This window comes from Pyrenophora tritici-repentis, chromosome 7, assembly GCF_003171515.1.
Source record: "Pyrenophora tritici-repentis strain M4 chromosome 7, whole genome shotgun sequence".
NCBI lineage: Eukaryota > Fungi > Ascomycota > Dothideomycetes > Pleosporales > Pleosporaceae > Pyrenophora > Pyrenophora tritici-repentis.
The window spans coordinates 1,292,934-1,316,014 of record NC_089396.1 but is presented as its reverse complement, the minus strand read 5'-3'; the positions used below and the strand labels follow the sequence as shown (position 1 = coordinate 1,316,014).

Below are 23,081 nucleotides of genomic sequence, written 5' to 3'. Positions count from 1 at the left end.
GCTGGTGGCGCAATCATATGGGATTTGTCCCATGGGATTGTCCCGAGATCTGCCGAAGTCGGAGCCGTTTCACAGAAACGTTCATTAATACTTGTAAGCCCAGGGCACCTTGCACGGTCACGTGGATTATCCACCAGCCAATCAGCCCACCACTTCATGTATATAAGCTTAGATCACGGACATCTCAGTCTAAAAAAACACGACACATCAATACAACTACCACTCCAACACGCATGCAAAGCATAATGTGTAGTAGTTTGCATTTGTAAATATTCTTGAAATTCAAGGCATAATCTCTATCTGTGATTTCCCTTGACTCGTGCTCACAATGTGAAGCAACTGGTCCATCAATCCCTTGTCGTAGTCTTCCAAAACCAGCGTAACTCGCTTGTACGTCGATTGTCCAGCCGATTGCCGACCGCACGACATGGGAGAGATGCACGAGTCCTCCTGCCACAGCGCCTTATTGTCCACTCCAAGCATGTCGTTGACGGACGGCTCGACGTGAGTCATGTTCAGTAAGTCGAATTGGTCCGGTGAGGCATCAAAAGGGTAACTATGGTCGACTTGGGGGTTGTCAAGATCTATAATGTCGTCCATCGAGAACGAAAGAGAAAAGGCATGTTCGGTTGGCGACATGGTTGCTGTGCCGAAATCATAAGATGAAAAGGGGGTGGGAAATGGACCGAGATCCATAGTGTCTTGACCAGCTGCCTTGGACGCAAAATCAATATTTGTATCCCGCACGTCTCCTCCATTATCGTAAATCATGTTGTTGTTGTTGTTGTTGTGGTGATTGTCGCCGTCCTCGTCATCATAGTCGTCATCTTCCTCCTCTTCACCATCATCTTCTGGGACACTGAAAGCCCTATCATGCTCATCATCTTCGTCATTCTCCGTATCTGGTGTATTCCGCTTGGTGGTTGCCGATGTCGACGATGATGCGCGTCGAGTGAGGATCGTGTATCTGTTCTTCACGTCGTTGCGAGAGCGGCCATGGAATCTTTGGTCTCGAATCGACTTCCAGTTCCGTCCCATTTTCTGCAAGGCTTGCAGTAATTGCTCATCCTGGTCTATCATCAGCTGTGCCGCACACTTGCAAGGTTGCACCCGCAGCCCCTCCCGCACGCATCTCGTATCACTAACCTCATCTTTCGTCCACTCCTTCAGATTCAACTGAGGATCCAAATGATGCTGCCATCTCTTTGCACATTCTCCAAACAACGTTAGTGAGTGTTGAGTCGCTGTTGGCGGATAGTCCACTTACGGTCCGCAGACTCCGCAACAATCAATCCAGATTGGTCAGATTGATTGATTTGATTGGTCATTTGGAGTTTTTACCAACTCAATCAACTCAATCTAAGCTTTTCAAAATAGCTAATCAAATCAACTTGCGAAGGTCAGATTGATTGATTTGATTAGTTAGATTGATTTATTATTAACGAGTTGTAAGGCGAGTAGTGTCGTATTAAGAGAAGGTTTTTGGTGTTGAAGATAGTTATCTTGGACCCCTATCTCGCTTAGCTTGTGATCCCTGTCGGCCGGGCAAGCCAGTCTCTATGCATTCACTTCTCACCAGCTAGCTCTCCTCTTATAGGACTAGCTCCTTCTGCTTAGGGGCTAGCCTCTTCTAGGCTTCACCCCGCACCTATATAGCTAGTCCTTCGCTGTTCTTAATACAACAACGATTTCGCTCACTCAGTTCCCTAATAATCCCTTACACACAACACTAGTTGCCTAGCTACCTATACAGACATTTTTCTTTAGTGTTTAGTATCGCCCACGATGGCCAAACGCTCTCGAGTTCCCACCAATACTGCTGCCGCCGCCGCCGCCGCCAAACGGGCGCGCCTATCAAGGCCCTCTGTCCTATCTCAGCGATCGCTGTCGCCTCAGGAAACCCTTGGCGCCGCCGTAAGCCAGGCCACAACGTTTGAGTCGCAATTTTTCGAGTCGCAAACAGAGGAGGAGGGTGCGGCTGAGGGCAGCCAGGCTGGTACAGCAGCAACAACAGAGGCTAGTGTTGATACAGAGCCTGATAATGGCGATAACTTTGACGGCATTAACTGGGATCGCCTCCCTCGGTTCATGAAGCCTCTTACAACTGGGCGGCGCGTCAAGAGTTGGATCTTTCAACATGGATATCGCGTTGTTGAGCTCTACGATCAGAATCGAGTGTGGTTTGTATGCAAATACTGCCACATCCACAAGGTCATTGACACTGGCGGCAGTGGAGTTTTTGACGTATCAAAGGCCACCTCCTCAGCTGCAGCTCATCTTGGCCTTCAGAAACGAGGCCATGGCTTTACAAAAGACGGCCTGAAGCCTCGAAGAACAGGGCAGCAACTCTCTCTACGACAGACGCTGGAGACTGGTGTTGCAGTCTCTCAAGAGGCTGCCAACGCGATGGGCAACTTCAACATCCAGCAGTTTCGTGAAGTTGCAGTGTTCTGCCTTCTTGATAACAACTTGCCAATGGAGCTACTTGCAAGGCCGTCCTTTCGCGAGATGATTAGCCTTGCAAACCCAGAGGCAGAGGCAGCTTTGTGGGTAAGTCCTCGCAGTGTAGCTACCTACGCAATGCGCCTCTTCCAATATATGCAGCCACAGATTGTCTGCGCTCTGTCAGAAGCTGCAAGCAAGATCCACATAAGCTTTGATGGTTGGACGACAAAGGGTGGCAAGCGTGGATTCTTTAGAGTCGTTGCACACTTTGCTAACGCCTCTGGAGTGATACAAGATCTCCCCATCGCCCTCCCACATCTCGCAGGCTCTCATACTGGTGATGCTATCGCTGATACAATTAAAAAGACGCTCCAAGAATACAGTATTGGGAGTGATAAACTCGGCTACTTCGTCCTCGACAATGCTGCAAACAACGATACTGCAGTCTCCTCGCTCGCCCACGCGTACGACTTCAACGCTGCTCACCGACGCCTCCGCTGCGGCCCTCACACGCTTAACCTTATTGGCCAGGCAATTATCTTTGGCAGCAATCAAGAGGCGTACAACAACAACAACGACGAGCAGCTCCAAACAGAGGAGGTGTACATGCAGGAGTGGCGTCAAGAAGGGCCCTTAGGTGTACTTATCGACGTTATCAACCATATAAAAACGCCTCAACAACACGAAATTTTCCGAAGCTTCCAAACCGCCGCCAACGCCGAGTTGCCAGCTAGAGAGCGCCTCCACGTACTTGAGCCTGTGAAGCCTGTTGTTACACGCTGGAACTCTTACTACGCTGCCTTCAAACGCGCAACTCAACTCCAGGCAGCATACAACTCTTACGCTGAGCACTACATTAACGCACTCTCCCTTGAAGATCGCCGCGCTTGTCAACGTGGCAATAAACTCCCTGAAGCACCTAGTTGGATGAGATCAACAGGACTTACAGCTGCTGATTGGGCGGTGATAACAGAGTATCAGGACTGCCTAGAGCCGCTTAAGCTTGCTACGGAGAAGCTTGAGGGTCGCGGAAAGGCAGGCAAATACGGCGCTATATATGAGACTATTCCTGTATTTGAATACGTACTTGGCGCGCTCGAAGCCCGTACGCGCTCGTACGAGCAAGTTGACTTCAACCCACCTGATGCGCCTGAAGATCACCTCTTTGTTAACCTCCGCGCCGCCTGGAGTAAGGCCAACGATTACTACAACAAGCTCGATCGATCGCCAGCATACTACGCTGCTACCTGCCTCCATCCATACTACAAATACTACTGCGAGAACAGCTGGGTGGATAAGCCAGAATGGCTAACATCAGCCAACGCTGGCTTCCTGCAGCTCTGGCAGTCGTATAAGCCTCAACGTACACGTCCTCTATCTCAAACAACTGCAAAACCAAGGCATAGAGGAATAGATGATGTGATTGGCGCCCTCGTACGGCGCAACAAGGCTCAGGTAGAGGCTGCCCACGACGATGAGTACGAGCGCTGGAGAACTCAAGAGCCAGAGTGGACAAGCGAACAGTATCTTAGCGATGGCCACCCAGTCAAGTACTGGATTCAATTACGCTCAAAATACCCGTGTTTAAGCCAGTTTGCGATTGATATACTCACGATACCAGCATCTAGTTGCGACTGCGAGAGGCTCTTTAGCGAGCTTGGCGATTTACTTGAGCCGCGCCGGCGAGCTCTTGGCAGCGAGTTACTTGCTGCCCTTCAGCTTGTACGTTCGTGGAGACGAGCTGGCTTTGACGGCTTGTACAACAACGGTGATGATGAAGATAAGTGGAGTGACGTCAAAGATGAGGAGATTGTACAACAGTACGATATAGAAGGCTGGAGTACAACACCATAACCCCCTGTATACTACTTCTTAGCATCAATCAGCCAATCAACCAATCAATCGCAATCAATCTGCTCAAAAACCCTAACAATCAATCCGCAATCAATCAGCAGCGTCGCCGCAAGCTAATCAAACCAATCGACAACCTTAAGATTGATTGATTTGATTGTTGCGGAGTCTGCAGCAGCGTCGCCGCAAGCTAATCAAACCAATCGACAACCTTAAGATTGATTGATTTGATTGTTGCGGAGTCTGACGGTCCGCGCTTCGGCACCCAACTGCATCCGCTACAACAGTCCAACTGGTTGAAAGGGTTAGGTCAGAAGGTGTTGAAATCTATGGGCGTGTTTACCGTTGTCCAAATATTTGCACAGCCTCCCGGAGCTTGGAGTTCTCCTCTTCAGACCAAGGGCCTTTCTTGAGTCCCCCACCGACGTGGTTGACCCAGCGTTTCCGACAGTCCTTGTTGGATCTGTCTGTAAAGTTTGCGGCAATCCGGTTCCAATCCCAGATACTATCGGGGGCTATGCAGGCGGGTCTTAGCAGACAGCAATTTGATTCGATGGCTTCTCAATGTGGAGTGAGCCATTCTGAATGTGACTTACACTGCTTCATTGCTTCTCGGTATAGAATCGAGTCCTCTTCCGCAGTCCATCTTCTTGGTGATTTCCGCATCATGTTATGTGCTCAATGTGAAGGAGACGAGGAGACGAGAGCATGAAATGAGGTCTGTTGGTTGGAAGGCTTTCGAAACAGTAGGCAGTGCGAGCATTCCTGACATTCTATTCAGCCGGTCGGGAAGCTACAAGCGATGCCACTATACAGATGCATTGTCAAGTCATCTTACAGGGCACCCTGCAGAGGTTCCCTCTATGGTAGCACTCCACGCTCTCGAGCTGGCCGTTCTCTAATCGGCTCGGCGGGTCCGTAGTACAGGTCTAGGCGACACAATCGTTCGCCTGCTGTTTTCAGTGGCCCCGAGCCTCCTCTGCACAGTTGTCAACAAGCAAGTCAAGTCGTCGCTCAAAACCAGCCGCTAACCCAACGAGGTAACAGCTAAGCTTATATAGGTAACTACTAGGCTCAAATAGGCGACAAGCAAGTCAAGTGTGAGCTGTAATTTCGTGATCCGCCGCTAAGACAATCTGACCGCCTTGACTGGCTATGGTGAGATTACCAAACATCCAAGCAGCCCACAATGTGCTATGAGGCTACAGAGCTGACATGTACTCTTGCAAGTGCTTATCATGGCTTGGAAAGGCGGTTTCTGAGCCCCACTTACTTGCTTGTTGACAACTGTGCTCCTCTGCCGCATGCCAAGATGCCGGTTAGCGCCTGATGGCGACAGGGCAACATGCAAGGCTGTATTTTCGGAGTCTCTTTCACGTGAGACCTAACGGGATGCGGTTGTAATGCCGGGTGGCTGATGGAAGAGCCGTAGAATGAGTCAGTCAGCGTGAGCAGATCGCCGAGTTTGAGCGCTCTCCTTCCTTTCACGTCGTAGCGCAGACAAGCGTAGGCCGGTTCCTGCATTAGGTAGGTTTCTAAAGATAACTGTGGCGCATGCCGGCGGCTTTCTAGAGGCATCTACGCTCTCGCGCTCAGTCTGCCTGCATCGTGCAACACTACTCAATGGCGTAACGTGCTATGCCATGCCTACTGTTGCAGTACAATGCAGTCAATCAAAGTGTAACCGCGCGAGGCAGTCATCAGAGTATATTGTGTTCTGTTGTTGTTGTGCTGTCATGGCCACCTTATATGTAGCCATAATCAGGGTCTATTTACATGACGTATCTCTGATGCTGGTGAGGGGAGAAGGTGCTCATGGAGGGGAGGGAGGAGCGCCAGGACAACGCACGTGACATGCGCAATACCCTTGCCTCACAAACCGCAACACCTACAGTAATGTTGCGAAAACTACCGTTCTGTAGGGATTCTTGAAGCTTCGATGTGGCAAACAAATGACATACATATACACGTACATCTCCGTCCCTCTATAAGCGCTGATTTTGTAATAAAAAATCTAGACTATAGATATCACTCCAAGCGACAAATCCAAAATTTTCCAGACCCGGTACCTACACCAACACATCTGCCTGACACAGCTGCGCTCGCTGATCGATACTTTGTTGGGAGCCACAACAGCTTTTGAGCATTATCAGAAATCCACATGTTATCAGAGCTAATCATTACTGCCTGACGGACAGGTTGCTGGGGTTTAGTCGTCACAATTTCGTCTGAGTACTGCAACGCAAGGATAGAGACGAGACTAGCTGAGCTGGCATGACTGCTATGGCCCTCGAGCGTGTGCACACACGCGCCGCTGCTCGCATCCCAGATCTTGACAGTCCTATCCTCGGACGCCGACGCCAGCCGCGTTGAGTCGTGCGAGAAGGCCACTGAGCTAACAGGACGGCTATGGCCCTCGAGCGTCTGCAGACACGCGCTCTACCCGTCGCTTAGAGTTGGCCTAATACTAATTGCTTCTGGCTCTTCGTGCTGGAACAGCTGTCTAATTAGACTACCTGTTAGACTGAACTGGAGTGCGGATGCATAGACTCCGCAACAATCAATTCAATCCGGTCACTCTCCTAGACCCACTTACCTATCTAGGTAGGGCTTAAACTCCTATAGGTAACTACTAGGCTTAAAGCGGTAATCAATCAATCCAATCTGAACCTTCTAGGACCCACTTAATTGATTGTTGCGGACTGTGCGGATGCATAGGTCTGAAGAGGGTAGCCCTTGATTGCCCCTTTGTGGTACATAATGAATCGCCGTGCGTCTTGAACAAGCTGAGTAAGTCTGTCTTGGTCACACATCTCCTGCTGGCGTTAGCATCTAGGTCGAACTAAAGGCATGTAGATCTCTTGCGACACACCTGCACTAGCAACCACAGTTTTTCTATAGAGACGACGCCTTTCCCTACGCTCTTATATAGACTAAGCCCCTCTAGCTAGTAGAGATACTTCTCTCTTAGAAACTCTTCAACTGCGCTTAGAACTTGCACGTTATCTACCCTATTTACTAAAGACTCTGGCTTTGAGTCGCACATAAAGTTGATCTAGTAGATGCACGGGTAGCGTGACACTGCTAGCGAGTCTGCCTTAGGTAGTTTAACGTTCGTAATAGGATATCCTAGCGCTTCTAAGCTGTACACGTCCCTGCGCAATGTCCTAGATAGAATCGCTAGTGACCTTAAGAAAACCGTACGATAAACAGCTTTGCTTCTAGCGGGAAAGGCTTTCCTATAAGCCTTTATAAAGAGGAAGTCTTTTACAGACTAATGTACAAAGTAGACTATATCTTCTCGCAAGATAAGAAACGACCTATAGAAGCTAACAATCTCCCGCACCGACTCTAGGTCGTCCAAGTCTTTAAGCTGTTCCACGAGCGTGTTACGAACAAATACCAGATGTCTTCCCTAGACAAAGGATGCAAGGTTGGAGGCTAACCGTCGCGCAAGTCACAAGGTGATGACCCGCGCGGGGCGCGCCAAGGATCACGTGACTGCTATCACGCCAAGACGGTGCCATCACATACTAGGGCTGACATCGGTGATAGCAGGCCTTAGCTGTGATGGCACAGGACAAAGGCAACGAGTATATAGTTGTGGAGGATTCCCTTAATACACTCGTTGTGGTCAACTCTCTTATAAGTTCTTCTCTTACCTAGATTAATACCAAAGTTATTCTATCGTTTATATAGAATTAGATTATTATTACTAAATACCTACTATCCTACATTGTCGCTAGACAAACCACGTAGAGCTGTCAGATAGCAGGGTTACTCGACGTTGGCAGCAACCAATCAGCGTAGAGAGGGTCAGTGCGCCCCTCAAGAGGGCCACAAGCGCGGACACACGATAGACAGAACACAATACACACAATCATCAACATCCATCACTTTTGTGCAATATCTCATTATATCTGACAAGAGCTTTAACGTTAGTCTCGCCTGCCTTAGTGTAGACTAGGATTAGAGCAGTATAGCCCCTCTGTGTAACACTTTAACTACCTATAGACTTTATAGAAGGTATTTACTAAATAGTTGTTTAATTAAGACTAAGAAAGAATGTTAGCATTAGGAAGCTAACCTATAAGGGCCTAGGAGCTAGGCAGTGTAATGGGCTAGGCCCAGTCGAATAAGACTCGGCTGGAAGCCTCGGAGACCAGAACATCAGAACCTGCCGATACCGGACGAAGGACCCGCCCGACAAATTGGTTACCGGTAAAGATATCCGGAAGCCGGATATCTATCCGAAGAAACTATATAGCCGGATAGCCCTCCATAGATCTTAGGTTAACGAATTTGTTGCGGTTTGTGAGGCAAGGGTATTGCGCATGTCACGTGCGTTGTCCTGGCGCTCCTCCCTCCCCTCCATGAGCACCTTCTCCCCTCACCAGCATCAGAGATACGCCATGTAAATAGACCCTGATTATGGCTACATATAAGGTGGCCATGACAGCACAACAACAACAGAACACAATATACTCTGATGACTGCCTCGCGCGGTTACACTTTGATTGACTGCATATACTGCAACAGAATTCATCTGATTCTTTCTGGCAATTGCCCTCAGGGCCGGCCCCTTTCACTACTTATGAAGGTCGTCTAGCGCGTTAATAAGCTAGAGTTGCTAGAGAGACGTTATAGATAGCTGCAGCGCGTTGTAAGGAGAGTGTCGCGTCTTGTTTAAGAGCTTAAAGGGCATTCTATATCTAACGTTTATTAGAAGGCTCTATCTAGTGTTGTTGTTAAGGCATTGCGTAGGAAGGTAGAGTTTGGTAAGGGCTTGGCAAAAGTGTCAGGCTAACCTAGGTGTCTCGCCAACCCGTGAGGTACGTTATCTAGTTTTTATTTTAAGAAGATTACATGTTAGTCTGTTGAGGCATCACGTTTAGAAATTAAAGGGTATAGGTTTTAGTAGGGTCTTAGCAAAGGTGGGCGACTCGGGCGTGTGGCCGACTCGCCCGTGGGGTACGTTATACCTAAAGTAAGAGGTAAATGATTATATTCATACTACCGGCCAACCGCTTGAGAAGTTGATACGGTTAATGCCGAATTTCTTTTGACCATCGGCGTAGCCAATACGTGTGTCGACGTAGTGGTAGTAGAGGACAGGGCCGAGCTTAGGATCATAGTAAACTCCTTGGCCACCAGGTCCATAGACCCAACCATGAGACTCGAGAACCGTGGTGCCGCCACCCTTGGTACAATCCACGCCGTTCTTATCGACGAAGCCGCCAGTGGCGCTTCTTGATCTGCAGACTTGAATCTTGTACTCCTGACCAGCAGCGGGCCTATTGCTGTCAAAGCCGCAGCACTGGCCGACAGAGAAGAAGAGGTAATGGTAGTTTCCGTTGAGCGCAATGTATGGACCTTCCTGAGCATGAGTACCCCCGGGTTTGAATGCAATGTTGGTCATGGTTGAGGAACTGGTCTTGAGGGGTGGGTTGGCCATGTTGATGCTGAAGATATCCGACCAGAACGATCCGAAGGACATGACAAACTTGGAACCGTCCCAGTAGAGCGCTCCATCAATAGCATTATAATTCTTGCCGGCACTCGAAGCAATGCCAGTTGCGCCATGATCAGTCCAAGTGTTGAGATCCTTGCTGGTTGCGACTCCAATGGCTGAGTTCTGTACACCGAAAGACGACACGCTGTAGTATAGGTAGTACGTATCGCCAACTAAGGTTACATCAGGAGCCTTGCAACTGGGTTAGCACGTCACCAAGTGATTGCGTGTCTCATAGAAGACATACCCATAGATCGTCCTTGCCAGCTAAGTTGATCTTCGACCCAGCAGGGATGGCAGCACCTTTGTAGGTCCAGGGTCCGGTGATAGATGGCGCCGTGTGGATAGCGATCTTGCCACCGGTCGAGAAGCGGTAGTACGTGCCATCAGCGCGGCGGATGAGGGCGGGATCGTGAGCATTTGTGCAAACACCAGAGCATGCCATGGGATCAGCATAACCGTATACCGCCGTCACGACCGACAGAATGGAAACAACGATAGAGCAGCGCATCCTGGCGGTACAAACTAACCACAGCGGATGGAAGTAGGCCGGAGTAGGCGGAAGAAGCGGATACAGGGTAGAAACAAATGGTCGACGTGAACAGACACTATATATCATGGCAGTGCTTGTCTAGTTGCGAAGGATGCCCGTGTGGACCCTCGCGAAACCCTCGGAATGAGCCAGGAGTGGAGAAACGAGATTGCCATCTCCGCCTTATTGTGATATCTCAATGGTGGAAATGGGATGCTCGGCACGTGCATGCGGAAGTCGGTACGGAGGAAATCTTCTTTCATCGCCTAGGGGCGTATGTCTCGGCAATCTAATTTACGAGCCACAATTGGCGTTTCATGCGTCGCTAGGTCACTGCAGCCCGTGAGTGGTGGCATTCCACAAACAGAACACGAAGTATGGGCTGAGTATCGCAACGTAGCCGGAAACCCTCCCGTTTGAAAACGGTAGAAGGGTTGGAGGGGCTATATCAAGTTGGATGTTAAGGGAGTAAGCTGGTAGTTGAAGCGCGGGGTCGCCTGTCGGCTCGAGTTCCGTGGCCGTGCGGGTCACGTCGCAGGTCTTCGATGAAAGCGCAAGCACAGAGCGACTTAAGCCCATAAAACCGGAGAAGAACAACTAGTGCTGTCGCTTGCGTGGCGGGAAAGGTAGGAAGGTGCGATTCATGGATACTATGGAATTCTGAACTTCTCTTGTGTCTCTCTCTTGGCGCCGTGCAGATCCTCTAGTTATCTCCTTCTTCTTTCGGCTAACAACCCCCGCGGCGATCATCACCACCACAAGCACCCGTCGTGGAGCTAACAATCATCGTGGTGTCTCGGTTAGAGGCGCAGCTGCTCTAGTCGAGTGATTGATCGCTGACCGCTCCAACTCAAATTTTCCGTCGGTTCATGATGACCTTACAGATTGGGACCCTACTGTAACGTGTCCGTGCGTGTGATGCGCGGATTCGCGTGATGCGCGGGGAACACCATATCCACTAACGTACCTCACGGGCGAGTGGGCCACACGGGCGAGTGGGCCACTCCGCTAAGACCCCACCAAAACATACTGTTACCTACAGTACTTTCACAATGAGCCAACAACAAAACAATCTACCAGCTTTAAAAGAGGCTCGATTACAGCTTGCTCTCAAGGCTATCGAACGCGACGCGACGCTGTCGCAGAGACGCGCTGCAGCTATCTACAACGTATCTCGAGTAACTCTTGGGCGCCGACGCGCTGGAATACCTCTTCGGAGCGATTGTACGCCTAACTCAATGAACCTCCTTAAGACAGAGGAGGATGTAATTGTCCAGCATATCCTTGACCTCGACGCGCGAGGATTTCCGCCCCGACTTGCTGCTGTGCAGGATATGGCTAATTCTTTGTTGGCTGAGCGCCACCGCGACCCTGTTGGTCAGAACTGGGCTGCAACCTTCGTCAAACGTCGCCCTGAGCTTAAGGTCAAATTCAATCGCAAGTATGACTACAAGCGAGCCCTCTGTGAGGATCCTGAGGTTATACAAGGCTGGTTCCGACTTGTGGAGAACACAAAGGCCAAGTACGGTATCCTTGATGAGGACACCCACAACTTTGACGAGTCTGGCTTCATGATGGGCATGATATCAACTGGAGCAGTAGTCACAGGCTCTGAGCGTCGAGGACGACCAAAGAGCGTTCAGCAGGGCAATCGCGAGTGGGCTACAGTGATCCAGGGTATCAACGCGACTGGGTGGGCAATCCCACCTTTTATCATCTTCAAAGGCAAGAACCACCTCTCTGCCTGGTACAAGGAAGATAACCTACCTCGCGACTGGGTTATTGCAGTCTCTGAGAACGGCTGGACAACAAACAAGCTTGGTCTAGAGTGGTTAAAGCACTTTGACGCTCACACAAAGAAGAGGACTGTAGGAAACTATCGTCTGCTTATTATCGACGGCCACGAGAGCCACGACTCGCTCGATTTCCAGCAGTACTGCAAGGATCACAACATTATTACTCTCTGCATGCCTCCTCACTCGTCGCACCTACTACAGCCTCTTGATGTGGGGTGTTTCTCGCCTTTGAAGACAGCGTATGGCCGCCAAGCCGAGGATCTAATGCGCAACAAGATCACCCATATCACTAAACTAGAGTTCCTACCGTGCTTTAAAGGCGCTTTTGACGCTGCGATTACAAAGGCCAATATACAAGGAAGCTTTCGAGGCGCTGGCTTAGTCCCATTTAATCCAGAGGCTGTGATATCGACGCTTGACGTGCGGCTGCGCACTCCACTGCTACCTACCGTCGAGGACGGTCCCTGGCAGTCGCAAACTCCAAGCAATACCCTAGAACTTGGGTCGCAATCAAAGCTGATTCAAGAGAGGATTCGAAGACATGTAGATAGCTCACCTACGTATATGGTTGAGGCGATCAAAAGCCTGTCAAAAGGTGCAGAGATGATAGCGCATTCTCTGGTGTTAATGACCAAGCGCAACGCTGAGCTCCAAGCCGCCAACGAGGCCTCAAGTAAGCGTAGATCATATAAAAGGAAGCGCTTACAGCAGCAAGGGACCTTAACAATTGATGAGGGCGTGCGACTGACGACTCTTAAGGAGTTTGGGGCATGTAGTGATAGGAAGAAGGCGAAGAAGAGAGTGCGCGTTGAGGCAGGCGAGCCTAGCCAACGACGCTGTGGACGCTGCGGCGAGGCAGGACATAATATGCGCACATGTAGGCAAGAAGCAGCGATAGATTCTGAGTAGAATAGCCTATTACGATTTCTATTTACTATCTTTGACGGTGCTATATAGTCGTGTACAGTCGTGGTTTTAATGGGGTCTTAGCGCAGGTGGCCCACTCGCCCGTGTGGCCCACTCGCCCGTTAGGTACGTTACTTCAAAAATGAAGCTATTAAGCCACGTATATAAGCTGTTATTATAAGAATTTATAGAGGGGGAGTAATTAGATGCTTGCGATCAACTTGTACTATCTATATTTTAATAGGAGGTTGACGTTGCGGCCACGTGATGTGAGCTTTGGTTGATGTTGATGTTGATTATGGTTTAACGCCCTATCTGTAACCTCCTATAGGGTATTCGGGCGGGTCCCGCCGTGGTCTTATAGTGCTGTCGCACTTGCCTCGTGGAACCTATTCCTAGGTGTTTTGTATCTAAGGGGAGTGATGTCCTGCCTATATACATGTTCGTGAAAAGGACTCCCGTGTTACGATTGCAAGGAGGAGGACAAGCAACAACGGCAGGACAACGTTGAAGGCGGGGCACAGCGGGTAAGCTTGTGCCGCGCAGTCACGTGACCTGCCCTCCAACCTTGGCATGACCGCCATGGAGGGCACGACCTCCACGGAGGGTGCGACCTCCATGGAGGGAAAGGCCACAATGGAGGGCACGCTTATTATATAACAGTAGGCAATGAGCCCTTACGGTTCATTGTGTTCAACTTCGAAATCTAAGGATTAGTACTTGATTCTCAACTCCCCGTATATTACATCGATCTACCAATCGTGCTATACAACCTCGTGTCCATCGCATCACTCCATCCCCGAGAACCAACCCAAGATCATCTTCGGACGACCTTCACATCCCGCTATTTAAAGCCGTTTTCCTACAATATTCTAGTATTTCGTGGCTTGCGCCTTTGATCGATGCAGTACAATAACTGCTTTTTAGAGAGAGAAACGGAAAAGTAACAAGAGGCAATTTAAGATACAATAAAAGTTTTAAAAGAGAGCGTGTGGGTTGTGGCATCTATGCGGCGTTTTGCCGCGAATCCTACACTAAATAATGCCAAGGAATTCAGCGGGTCTTTGTGAAATTCAAAAATAGAAATCACTCGTTATAGAAGGAGTTCGTTACCTTCACAAAGGTCTTGAACTCTTGTGGCTAGTCTATTAATTGCGCGAGGTACGCTAGGCCTTCCTGTCTTGTGCGAGGGGGCACGATAGGGCGTAGAGGCCACTTCTTGAAGTGTGTTGTGGCTCTCTTGCAGAACACTAGGTGTTCTAGCGTCTTAGGCCTGCCGTATAGGCATTTCGAGGTATCCTCGTAGTTGAATTTTCGGTGGTACTATTTAAAGTCGCTATGCGTTGAGCGTATCATAAGGACTTTCGCAAGTATCCTTCGGGGTAGCTATAGCGCTGCGGGCGTGCGCCTAGTATCGTATAGCAGCTGCTATTGCGTGTACTATGCTGATAGCCTACTGCTCTTATCCTTCCACCAAGTGTCCCTTGTATGTTCGAGGAGGCGGCGGCCTACTGTTCGTATACTAGATCTTATAGGGGAGGCGGCTATGCCGTATAGCTAGTGCGGGTCTTTAGCCTCGTTGTCAGCCAGCTAGTCGGCGAGTTCGTTTCTAACAATCTTTATATGTCTTAGCGCCTACCACGTTTTTACGTTGTAGGCCTCTATAGCTCTATAGATTTAGAGGAACGCCTATTAGGAGGAGGTAGGGGCGGTTCCGCGTATGCCCCATATTACCGCAGTGCTGTCTATGCAAAGTACGATCTCCCTCTGGCTAGGCAGTGAGAGTTGTAGTGCGTGTTTGAGTCCTCTGCATGCGCCTATAGCCTCCGCATCGAAGACGTGGCTAAGGGCATTTAGTGAGCCTTGTCCAGTCGCCACGGCGGCCTGGCCCTGGTATATAGCGTACCCGTAAGTGACCACCCTTGTACCGTTGATTTGTTGTTCAGACCCGTCTGAGAAGACAGTGATTGTCTCTTGTCCAAGAGACTCCCACCAGATGGTGAAATTCTGGGCAGCAATGTCCTTTCCTTGCCCTTGCGTTGGATCCTGCCTCGACCCGTCTGAAAAGTGAGGGCTGGCTAGGACGTTTCGGGGTGTGGCGGGTAGCAGTTGTGCTACGCGCTGAACCTTCGATCTTGGTATCCGTCGGTTGCCCGCTGCGCGTCCTCGTATGACTAGTGGCAGTGTAGTTCTATTAGTAAGTGGGTGCTTGTCGTCTATCGTGCGTAGGTGAACCGCAAAGCGGAGCTTAGCCTCCTCCAGCGCCACCTGTGCCGACGGCATCGCAGCTTCTCTTAGCAGTACTGCGTTTGGTGTTGTCCTCCACGCAGGGAGGATTGCCTTCGTGGCTGCTACTAGTGCCTGATCTATCGTGGTTAGGTGCCAGCCTACCCTAGTGCTGACCGTGGGTTTACGGGAAACCCTTGCAATTCGTGGGTTCTTCGTCCTGCCCTCGTACCATGTTTCGGCTCCGTATAGTAGTATGGGCAGGATACATGTTATGGCTGCCTTGCGTAGCGATCCTGCTGGAGGGCCGTGGGCTGTGTTGGCGAGGCTCCGGAGATGGTTCGCTACTTTCCTAGCTTGCGCCGCCCTTTCTGCGACGTGCTTCTTGAAAGTTAGTCCCCTATCAAACCACACCCCAAGCCAGCGCAGCGCTGTCTGGCTTCCCCCTGCGCAGGGGCTATAGGGTGAATTGTTTGATCTTCCAATTGGATTGGCGGCGCATGTAGTCCTTTCTGGCGCGTGAGGTGGATCAGCTCCCGTTTCTCTGGTGCAAACGTGATCTTGTTCGCAGCTCCCCATTCATTGATAGATTTGAGGTCCTCTGCTAGCAGTGCGACGTTCTCGTCTAAAGAGTGGGAGACCCGGTATAGGTTGATGTCGTCGGCATACCCGAACCGGAGTTTTCGGTCCTGGTTGAGTAGTTCAGCTAGGTATAGGGTGTATAGGACCGGTGATAGCGGCGATCCCTGCGGGGTGCCGCAGGCCACTCGATGTACAGGTGTAGTGACATTGCCTAGGCGTACTCGCACCCTCCTTTCCGACAGGAAGTTCTGGATAAATTTCCGGAGTAGGGGTGGCCACCCTTGTTGCCGCATTCGGTGTAGTAGCCTGTTTTTCAGTAGCGCGTCAAACGCCCCTTGGACGTCTAACGTGAGCATAGAGACATGCTCGTGTCTTGACCAAGCCATCTCCACGTCGTGTGTGAATGCGGTCGCCAGGTCCATCGCAGAGCGTTTTGGCAGCGCTCCACCGTGCTGTGGGCTTAGGATGTCAAAAGCCATAGCTGTGTGTGCTATGCGCCTTGCTATGATACGCTCGAGTCCCTTCCCTAGACAGGACGATAGGGCAATTGGTCTCATTGATCTGGGTGAGGACTTATCCTTCTTCCCGACTTTGGGTATCATGGCCACTTCTACCGTCTTCCAGGCGGCTGGGTAGTGGCCTTGTTCCATGCACGCCCGGTAGATGCCTAGCACTAGGTGTCTAATGTGTTCCCAGCATGCCTTTAGGAGTCGGACGGTCACCTGATCGGGTCCTGGGGAGGTGCTAGATACTCCAATCACGTAGCGTTCAGTCTCCTCCATCGATATGTATGTGTCCCATGGTAGTGGCGTGGTTTGCGGGTCGTTGTCAAGAGGCGGTGGTTCTAGGAGGTCGTCCTCCGCCGAAAAACGGTCGAGGATTGCCTCTCTAAGTGCCTCAGCTTTCTCGAGTGGTGCTGTGATTGTCCTACCTTCGATTACAAGTGGGGTGTCCCGTTGGTCGAATGATAGTTTATGCCAGCCTACTAGCTTGTATAGATCTTTGTCGTTATTACAGCCGTCTATGCGCTGCTGCCAGTACGTTCTCTTGGCTTTTCGTACCGTAGCTAGGAACGCACGGGTGGCTTCTGAGGGGGATTGGCCATAGTCCGACTTTTCCTGGATATGCCGCTTATACGCCACTATGTGAGCTTTGGTGGAGGAGCTGGAGGCTCTTCTTGAACTTGAGCACCAGCGCGAGTAGCCTCAACGCGTTTTTAACGCTTGTTGTTCGATGAGGTAGCTGCTGAAGCTCTCCTCTTTCCCTTTTAGGGTAGTTGTATAGCTTTAGCAGCGTCTCTCTCCTCCTTCTAGCGCGCGCGTTCAGCTGCTTTCTTAGCTCGCTCAAGCTCCCTCATCTCCTTGAGTCTCTGCCTCTCCACACGCCTCTCCTCGAGCTCATTTTGACGCTGCAGTCGAGCCTCCTCGCGCTGCTTCTTGGACCGTGCTTTTTGGAGTGTCTCCTCCGTCTCATCTTGCTCCCGTACTGCTACTCCAGCTCGAGCCTCACGCAGCTTGCGAGGAGACTAGAAGACAGAGCCACCGTGATACTCCTGGCGCTGTTAAAGGTTAAGAGCTTTGCCCTTCTTCTTATGCTTCTTTTTATGTTAAAGAGCCTCCTTTAAGCCCTTATTCTTATACTTTAAAAGCTTATACTATACAGAGAGATAGTGAACGCTTAAGCGTAGCTTTCTTGCCTTATACTAATAGCTATTATTAATAGCAGCTCGTACTAACTAATTAAGCTTTCTCTAGTTATAATTAGAGAGCCCTAACAATAAGCTTCTCTTAGCTTCTAGCGTGCTAGCAAATCTACGAAGAATAACGTTAGCATCTATTAGCTAGATCCTAGTAGCTTCGAAGGCCTTTAATATAAGGCTCTCTATAAAGGAGGATATCTAGGCGCTCTGGAAGAGTAGGAAGAAGTCTTCTTTCTTAATTAGAATAAGGCCTTAAGCCTTATAGAGATAGTTAGTAAGCTCGTTAGAGTAGGCTTAAGATGTTACGGATCCATAGACTCGCTCGGCCCATGGCCCCCCATATCGATAAGATCCTTATCTTATCGGACTAGCGCCTTGGCGCCCACAGCATAAGTTCGGGCTCACAACGTAGATAGCTCGATAGCTCGATAGCTTGTATCTTGTCAAATCCAATCTTTCTTGATCGATCCCTCACATAAGAGAGTAGCTTAAATAGCACTACATTAAGCAGCTAGAGCGTGTAAGTTAAATAGGGGGGGGAGAATTATAAGGAGAATCTTATAGCAATCACAGTAGTCGATAAACTCTATCGTAACATAAGATCTATAGCTATTAAGGATAAGTAATTGCTATCTCCCTAATTACTGCTTTGTATAGCGATTAAACACCTGCTCTAGCTAAGCTAGGCCTACGTTATTATTTAACTAGCCTATTAGAGATAATAAGACAAAGACTTTATATTCTCCTACTTTAATATCCTCTACTTAACTTAATCGTATAGCTCTATTTTTAGCTGCGTAGATAAGGGCTAGAGGTAGCGAGCTCCTATTAGCGCAGCAGCAGGCTAGGACTGTTAGAAACTCGCGTGATCTATCCTAGAGAGATGCTTAAACCTCCTTCTTCTTCTATTAACGCCTGCTAAATATCCTCTTACTTCTGCCTATTAAGCTAATTAAGAAGCCCTTCTTATCTATATTGTATATATCTCGAGCCTTAAAGTGATATTTAGTGATCTTCTAGTGCAGCAGCTCGAAGTAGAGTCTATACTTTGACTTAGAATTAGCTAGGTGGCGCGTACAATCTATGGCGGTGGTCCACTTCGAGATAAGATAGATCTCGTGTTGGTTAATAAAGCGAGTAACCTAGCTCTCGCTGAGCTGCTGATAGGCTACTTCTAATAAAAAATTCCTGATCATCTCGCTTGTAGGAGGTAGGCCTTACTTAGTGAGCTTAGTGATATATCGTACAAGCTCTAACTCTTGTTGTGGGCTAATAGCTTGCTGCTGAGCGTATCCATCGCTCCTAGGCCCTGTCACGCGCCTCCATCTTCGCCCTAGCGTTGAGCGGTTAACCCCCTATTTTTCAGCAACTTCTTTTAATGTGAATTTCTCTCCTGAATCGCGCGATTCTAAATCTGCAATCGCTTCATCAATCGGAGCCATAGTTGTGGAGTTATTGCGCGTCAAAGTTGTAGTATTGAGACACGCGTCGGTGTTCGGCGGGGCATGAGATGAATCCGGGCATGAGGTGCACGGACACGTTAACGTGTCCGTGCGCGTGATGCGCGGATTCGCGTGATGCGCGGGGAACACCAAAACACGTCAAACCCCTTCACCTTCAACACACGTTAACTCCACCAATATGGACCCAATTCAAGCTGCGATTGAAGATATTGAAAATCTAGAGCCAGGAGAACAGTTCTCGTATACTAAAATTGCTGCTAAGCATGGTGTTGTGAGATCTACGTTGACCCGAAGGCACCAGGGCCAGACAAGCTCAGAAAGAGACAAGAACTTCAACCAGCAGAAACTCAACCCACAACAAGAGCTAGAGCTTGTGAGATATATCGAAAAGCTCACAAAGCGAGGCATTCCTCCTACACGAGAGATGATCAGGAATTTCTCATCAGAAGTAGCCCATCAGCAGCTCAGCGAGAGCTGGGTTACTCGCTTCATCAACCGACACGAGATCCATCTCATCTCAAAGTGGACCAGCGCCATGGATCGTACGCGCCACCTGGCTGATTCTGAGTCAAAGTATAGACTCTACTTCGAGCTGCTGCATCGAAAGATCACCGAATATCACCTAGAGGCTCGAGATATATACAATATGGATGAGAAGGGCTTCTTAATTGGCTTGATAGGCAGAAGTAAGAGGATATTCAGCAGGCGTCAATGGGAGAAGAAGGAGGTTCGAGCATCTCTCCAGGATGGATCACGCGAGTTTCTGACAGTCCTGGCCTGCTGCTGCGCTGATGGGAGCTCGCTGCCTCCAGCCCTTATCTACGCAGCTAAAAATGGAGCTATACGATCGAGTTGGGTAGAAGATATCAAGGCAGGAGAACATGAGGTCTTTGTCTCATCATCTCCAACAGGCTGGTCAAATGATAACGTAGGCCTAGCTTGGCTGGAGCAGGTGTTTGATCGCTCTACAAAGCAACGATCAGGTAGATGGAGATTGCTCATCCTTGATGGCCATGGATCTCACCTCACGATGGAGTTTATTAAGTACTGCGATCGCCATAGGATCCTCCTCATGATCCTTCCTCCCCATTCGACCCATACGCTCCAGCCGCTAGATGTAGTGCTGTTCAAGCCACTCTCTCAAGCCTACTCTAACGAGCTCACTAACCATCTCCATAAGGCTCAAGGCCTTATTCCAATCAAGAAAGGGGACTTCTTCCCGCTCTTCTGGAGCGCCTGGATATCCTCCTTCACAGAGAGCCTCATATTGAAGGCCTTCGAAGCCACTGGGATCTGGCCGATGGATGCCAACGTTATCCTTCGTAGATTTGCTAGCACGCCAGAAGCTGAGAGAAGCTCATCGTCAGGGCTCTCTGATCATGACTGGAGAAAGCTCGATCGGCTAGTACGAGCTGCTGTTAATGATAGCCATCAGTATGAGGCAAGAAAGCTGCGCTCAAGCGTTCACCATCTCTCTGTGCAGTATGAGCTTTTAAAGCATGAGAACGAGGGCTTAAAGGAGGCTCTTCAACATAAAAAGAAGCACAGGAAGAAGGGCAAAGCTCTTGACCTTCAACAGCGCCAGGAGTATCACGGTGGCTCTGTCTTCTGGTCTCCTCGCAAGCTGCGTGAGGCTCGAGCTAGAGAAGCAGTACGGGAGCGAGATGAGACGGAGGAGAAACTCCAAAAAGCACGGTCCAAGAAGCAGCGCGAGGAGGCTCGACTGCAGCGTCAAGATGAGCTCGAGGAGAGGCGTGTGGAGAGGCAGAGACTCAAGGAGATGAGGGAGCTTGAGCGAGCTGAGAAAGCAGCTGAACGCGCGCGCCAGAAGGAGGAGAGAGACGCTGCTAAAGCTATACAACTACCCCAAAAGGGAAAGAGGAGAGCTTCAGCAGCTACCTCATCGAACAACAAGCGTCAAAAACGCGTTGAGGCTGCTCGCGCTGGTGCTCAAGTTCAAGAAGAGCCTCCAGCTCCTCCATCAAAGCTCACATCACGTGGCCGCAACGTCAACCTCCCATCAAAATATAGATAGTACAAGTTGATCGCAAGCATCTAATTACTCCCCCTCTATAAATTCGTATAATAACAGCTTATATACGTGGCTTAATAGCTTCATTTTTGAAGTAGTGGATATGGTGTTCCCCGCGCATCACGCGAATCCGCGCATCACGCGCACGGACACGTTATCGGTGTGTCCGGGTCAGGAATAGTAGTGTTCTTTCGTCACTCACGAATCCGCAATTCAGTTGCCTAATTGATTGACGGTGTTTTTGTCCACTCTCCTCCCAGCTCAACATCTCCAAATCCACAAAGCGCATGCAGCGTCTATCTAAACCCTGACCCAGCCGTCTATAGGCCGTTTCATTATCATGCTTATCCGGCTTGTCATTCCTAGGGCGCGTTTTCTCCAAATGTACATACGTGGACAGCTAACGTGGAGGTGTGTAGTTTGTAGGGCGTGTTTTAGTTTTCCAGAGTGCCTACCCCGCTAACGTCATGACCAAGCGGGGGTGCCATGAGGCCCTTGGACAGCGATATTTGTGGAGTCATTGCACAGTATAAGTCGCTATCAGCGCGTCCACCGAAACAACTTTCCCATCTACTTCAACTTTGAAAACTTTGAACTGTTTACTTTTTACCTCTTGACATCTGCATACCAAACCTCTGGAAACTCATTCGCGCTTCAATCGGCATACCGAACCTCCGACAGTCCAACATGTCCAAGCTCACAGACTTCAAACTCCTGTCCTTTGACGTCTACGGCACTCTGATTGACTGGGAAGCTGGTGCCCTGACAGCGTTGCAGCCCATGCTCAAGAAATCCGGGAAAGAAGATATGGAGCGCAAGCATATCATGCAAGTCATGCACAAGATCGAAGCGCGTGTGGAAAGGGAACACGGAAATCTCAAATACTCCGAGGTCTTGGCTATGGTACTCCCCGAGCTATGCGAAGCGTTGGGGTTGGAGAAACCAAGCGAAGACGAATGCAACCAATTCGGAGCAAGTATAGGGCACTGGCCTGGATTTCCCGATATCCCCGAAGCACTTCAGCGTTTGTCCCAGCATTACAAGCTAGTTGTTTTATCGAATGTCGACAACGACTCATTTCAGATCGGCAATGCGAATGGACTGAAGGGCTACAAGTTTGACGCTGTATACACCGCTCAAAACATTGGGTCCTACAAGCCTGATCTCAGGAACTTTGAATATATGCTCAAGCATGTCAAGGAGGACTTTGGGGTCGAAAAACATGAAGTACTACAGACTGCACAAAGTCAATATCATGATCATCATCCGGCAAAGGATATGGGGATCAAGAGCAGCTGGATCTATCGACCGGGTGCGGTCATGGGAAACAGAGACGACCCGGTGTATAACTGGAAGTTTGACACTCTTGCTGACATGGCTGACGCGGTCGAGAAGGAGTTTGCTGAGCTGAGCAAGTAAAGATAAATGCAGAGTAACGGTGCGGGCGACGATACTACATGGTTATGCATCCCATGCATTGCAACCTTGGAAGGCTAGAAAGAAAGATAGCTAGCCAAATTAGTCAACTCCCCTGTACATCTAAACCCAAATTGCTTTACAAATTTTCCATCATGGTGTTCTGGCCCTGTCCTCCACTTACCGGTATCGGTGCTAGAAAAGCAACCGCCCGGGGATAACCTTCTGATTTAGGGTACACAGCCTAGTCGTGTGGGGTAAACCTAACTGCAATGGTGCATTTAACCGCCATCGATGCGAGTCGCCTCTTATGTCTGCACGTGTAGGTCCGTCTGCTTGTAGTCGCTGCCCAAGTACTTGGGTAGTTTGGTAGTCTCTAATATGCTTTCTAGCGCAAAAGCAATACTGCTGATAATCTGCCAGATTATGGTAAAGAGCTATCGAACGACGACATTAGCGCAGTTTGCCAAAGGCAGAATCCAGTTGGTTTCTACTGGAGCATGCTTCCGGCTTGTGTACCTAGCAAAGGTTCGCGACGAGGCTCTCCACACCCCTGCACTTTACCCCACATTTGCTTGGCCGGAGTCGATGACCGACCTGACGGCGCTCGGCACTGACTTA

General features: G+C 49.6%; 9 protein-coding genes across 9 annotated transcripts; 4 read left to right on the top strand and 5 right to left on the bottom strand.

The window, feature by feature from the left end:
• Positions 1 to 282: 282 nt before the first annotated feature.
• PtrM4_129250 (uncharacterized protein) lies at positions 283 to 639 on the bottom strand (the record flags this gene model as incomplete). Its single annotated transcript, XM_066108915.1, has 1 exon — positions 283 to 639. The coding sequence occupies one exon, from the start codon at positions 637 to 639 to the stop codon at positions 283 to 285; it is 357 nt and encodes a 118-aa protein (XP_065960907.1).
• Positions 640 to 1,785: 1,146 nt separating this feature from the next.
• Positions 1,786 to 4,299, top strand: PtrM4_129240 (Dimer-Tnp-hAT domain containing protein; the record flags this gene model as incomplete). The annotated part of the gene is made up of 2 exons (XM_066108914.1): positions 1,786 to 1,803; positions 1,897 to 4,299. 2 exons carry the CDS (start codon positions 1,786 to 1,788, stop codon positions 4,297 to 4,299), a joined length of 2,421 nt encoding a protein of 806 aa, XP_065960906.1.
• A 336-nt stretch (positions 4,300 to 4,635) lies between these two features.
• On the bottom strand, positions 4,636 to 4,962 carry PtrM4_129230 (REB1, Myb superfamily protein; the record flags this gene model as incomplete). The annotated part of the gene is made up of 2 exons (XM_001939943.2): positions 4,636 to 4,811; positions 4,893 to 4,962. The coding sequence occupies 2 exons, from the start codon at positions 4,960 to 4,962 to the stop codon at positions 4,636 to 4,638; spliced, it is 246 nt and encodes an 81-aa protein (XP_001939978.2).
• Positions 4,963 to 9,304: 4,342 nt separating this feature from the next.
• PtrM4_129220 (Glyco-hydro-43 domain containing protein) lies at positions 9,305 to 10,319 on the bottom strand (the record flags this gene model as incomplete). The annotated part of the gene is made up of 2 exons (XM_001939942.1): positions 9,305 to 10,000; positions 10,056 to 10,319. 2 exons carry the CDS (start codon positions 10,317 to 10,319, stop codon positions 9,305 to 9,307), a joined length of 960 nt encoding a protein of 319 aa, XP_001939977.1.
• Positions 10,320 to 11,392: 1,073 nt separating this feature from the next.
• On the top strand, positions 11,393 to 13,045 carry PtrM4_129210 (uncharacterized protein; the record flags this gene model as incomplete). The annotated part of the gene is made up of 1 exon (XM_066108913.1): positions 11,393 to 13,045. One exon carries the CDS (start codon positions 11,393 to 11,395, stop codon positions 13,043 to 13,045), a length of 1,653 nt encoding a protein of 550 aa, XP_065960905.1.
• A 1,689-nt stretch (positions 13,046 to 14,734) lies between these two features.
• PtrM4_129200 (uncharacterized protein) lies at positions 14,735 to 16,955 on the bottom strand (the record flags this gene model as incomplete). The annotated part of the gene is made up of 3 exons (XM_066108912.1): positions 14,735 to 15,639; positions 15,678 to 16,881; positions 16,929 to 16,955. The coding sequence occupies 3 exons, from the start codon at positions 16,953 to 16,955 to the stop codon at positions 14,735 to 14,737; spliced, it is 2,136 nt and encodes a 711-aa protein (XP_065960904.1).
• Positions 16,956 to 17,159: 204 nt separating this feature from the next.
• Positions 17,160 to 18,991, bottom strand: PtrM4_129190 (Trichoplein multi-domain protein; the record flags this gene model as incomplete). The annotated part of the gene is made up of 2 exons (XM_066108911.1): positions 17,160 to 17,375; positions 18,920 to 18,991. 2 exons carry the CDS (start codon positions 18,989 to 18,991, stop codon positions 17,160 to 17,162), a joined length of 288 nt encoding a protein of 95 aa, XP_065960903.1.
• Positions 18,992 to 19,190: 199 nt separating this feature from the next.
• PtrM4_129180 (uncharacterized protein) lies at positions 19,191 to 21,047 on the top strand (the record flags this gene model as incomplete). The annotated part of the gene is made up of 1 exon (XM_066108910.1): positions 19,191 to 21,047. One exon carries the CDS (start codon positions 19,191 to 19,193, stop codon positions 21,045 to 21,047), a length of 1,857 nt encoding a protein of 618 aa, XP_065960902.1.
• Positions 21,048 to 21,731: 684 nt separating this feature from the next.
• Positions 21,732 to 22,463, top strand: PtrM4_129170 (hydrolase (HAD superfamily); the record flags this gene model as incomplete). The annotated part of the gene is made up of 1 exon (XM_001939941.2): positions 21,732 to 22,463. The coding sequence occupies one exon, from the start codon at positions 21,732 to 21,734 to the stop codon at positions 22,461 to 22,463; it is 732 nt and encodes a 243-aa protein (XP_001939976.1).
• Between the last annotated feature and the right edge of the window lie 618 nt (positions 22,464 to 23,081).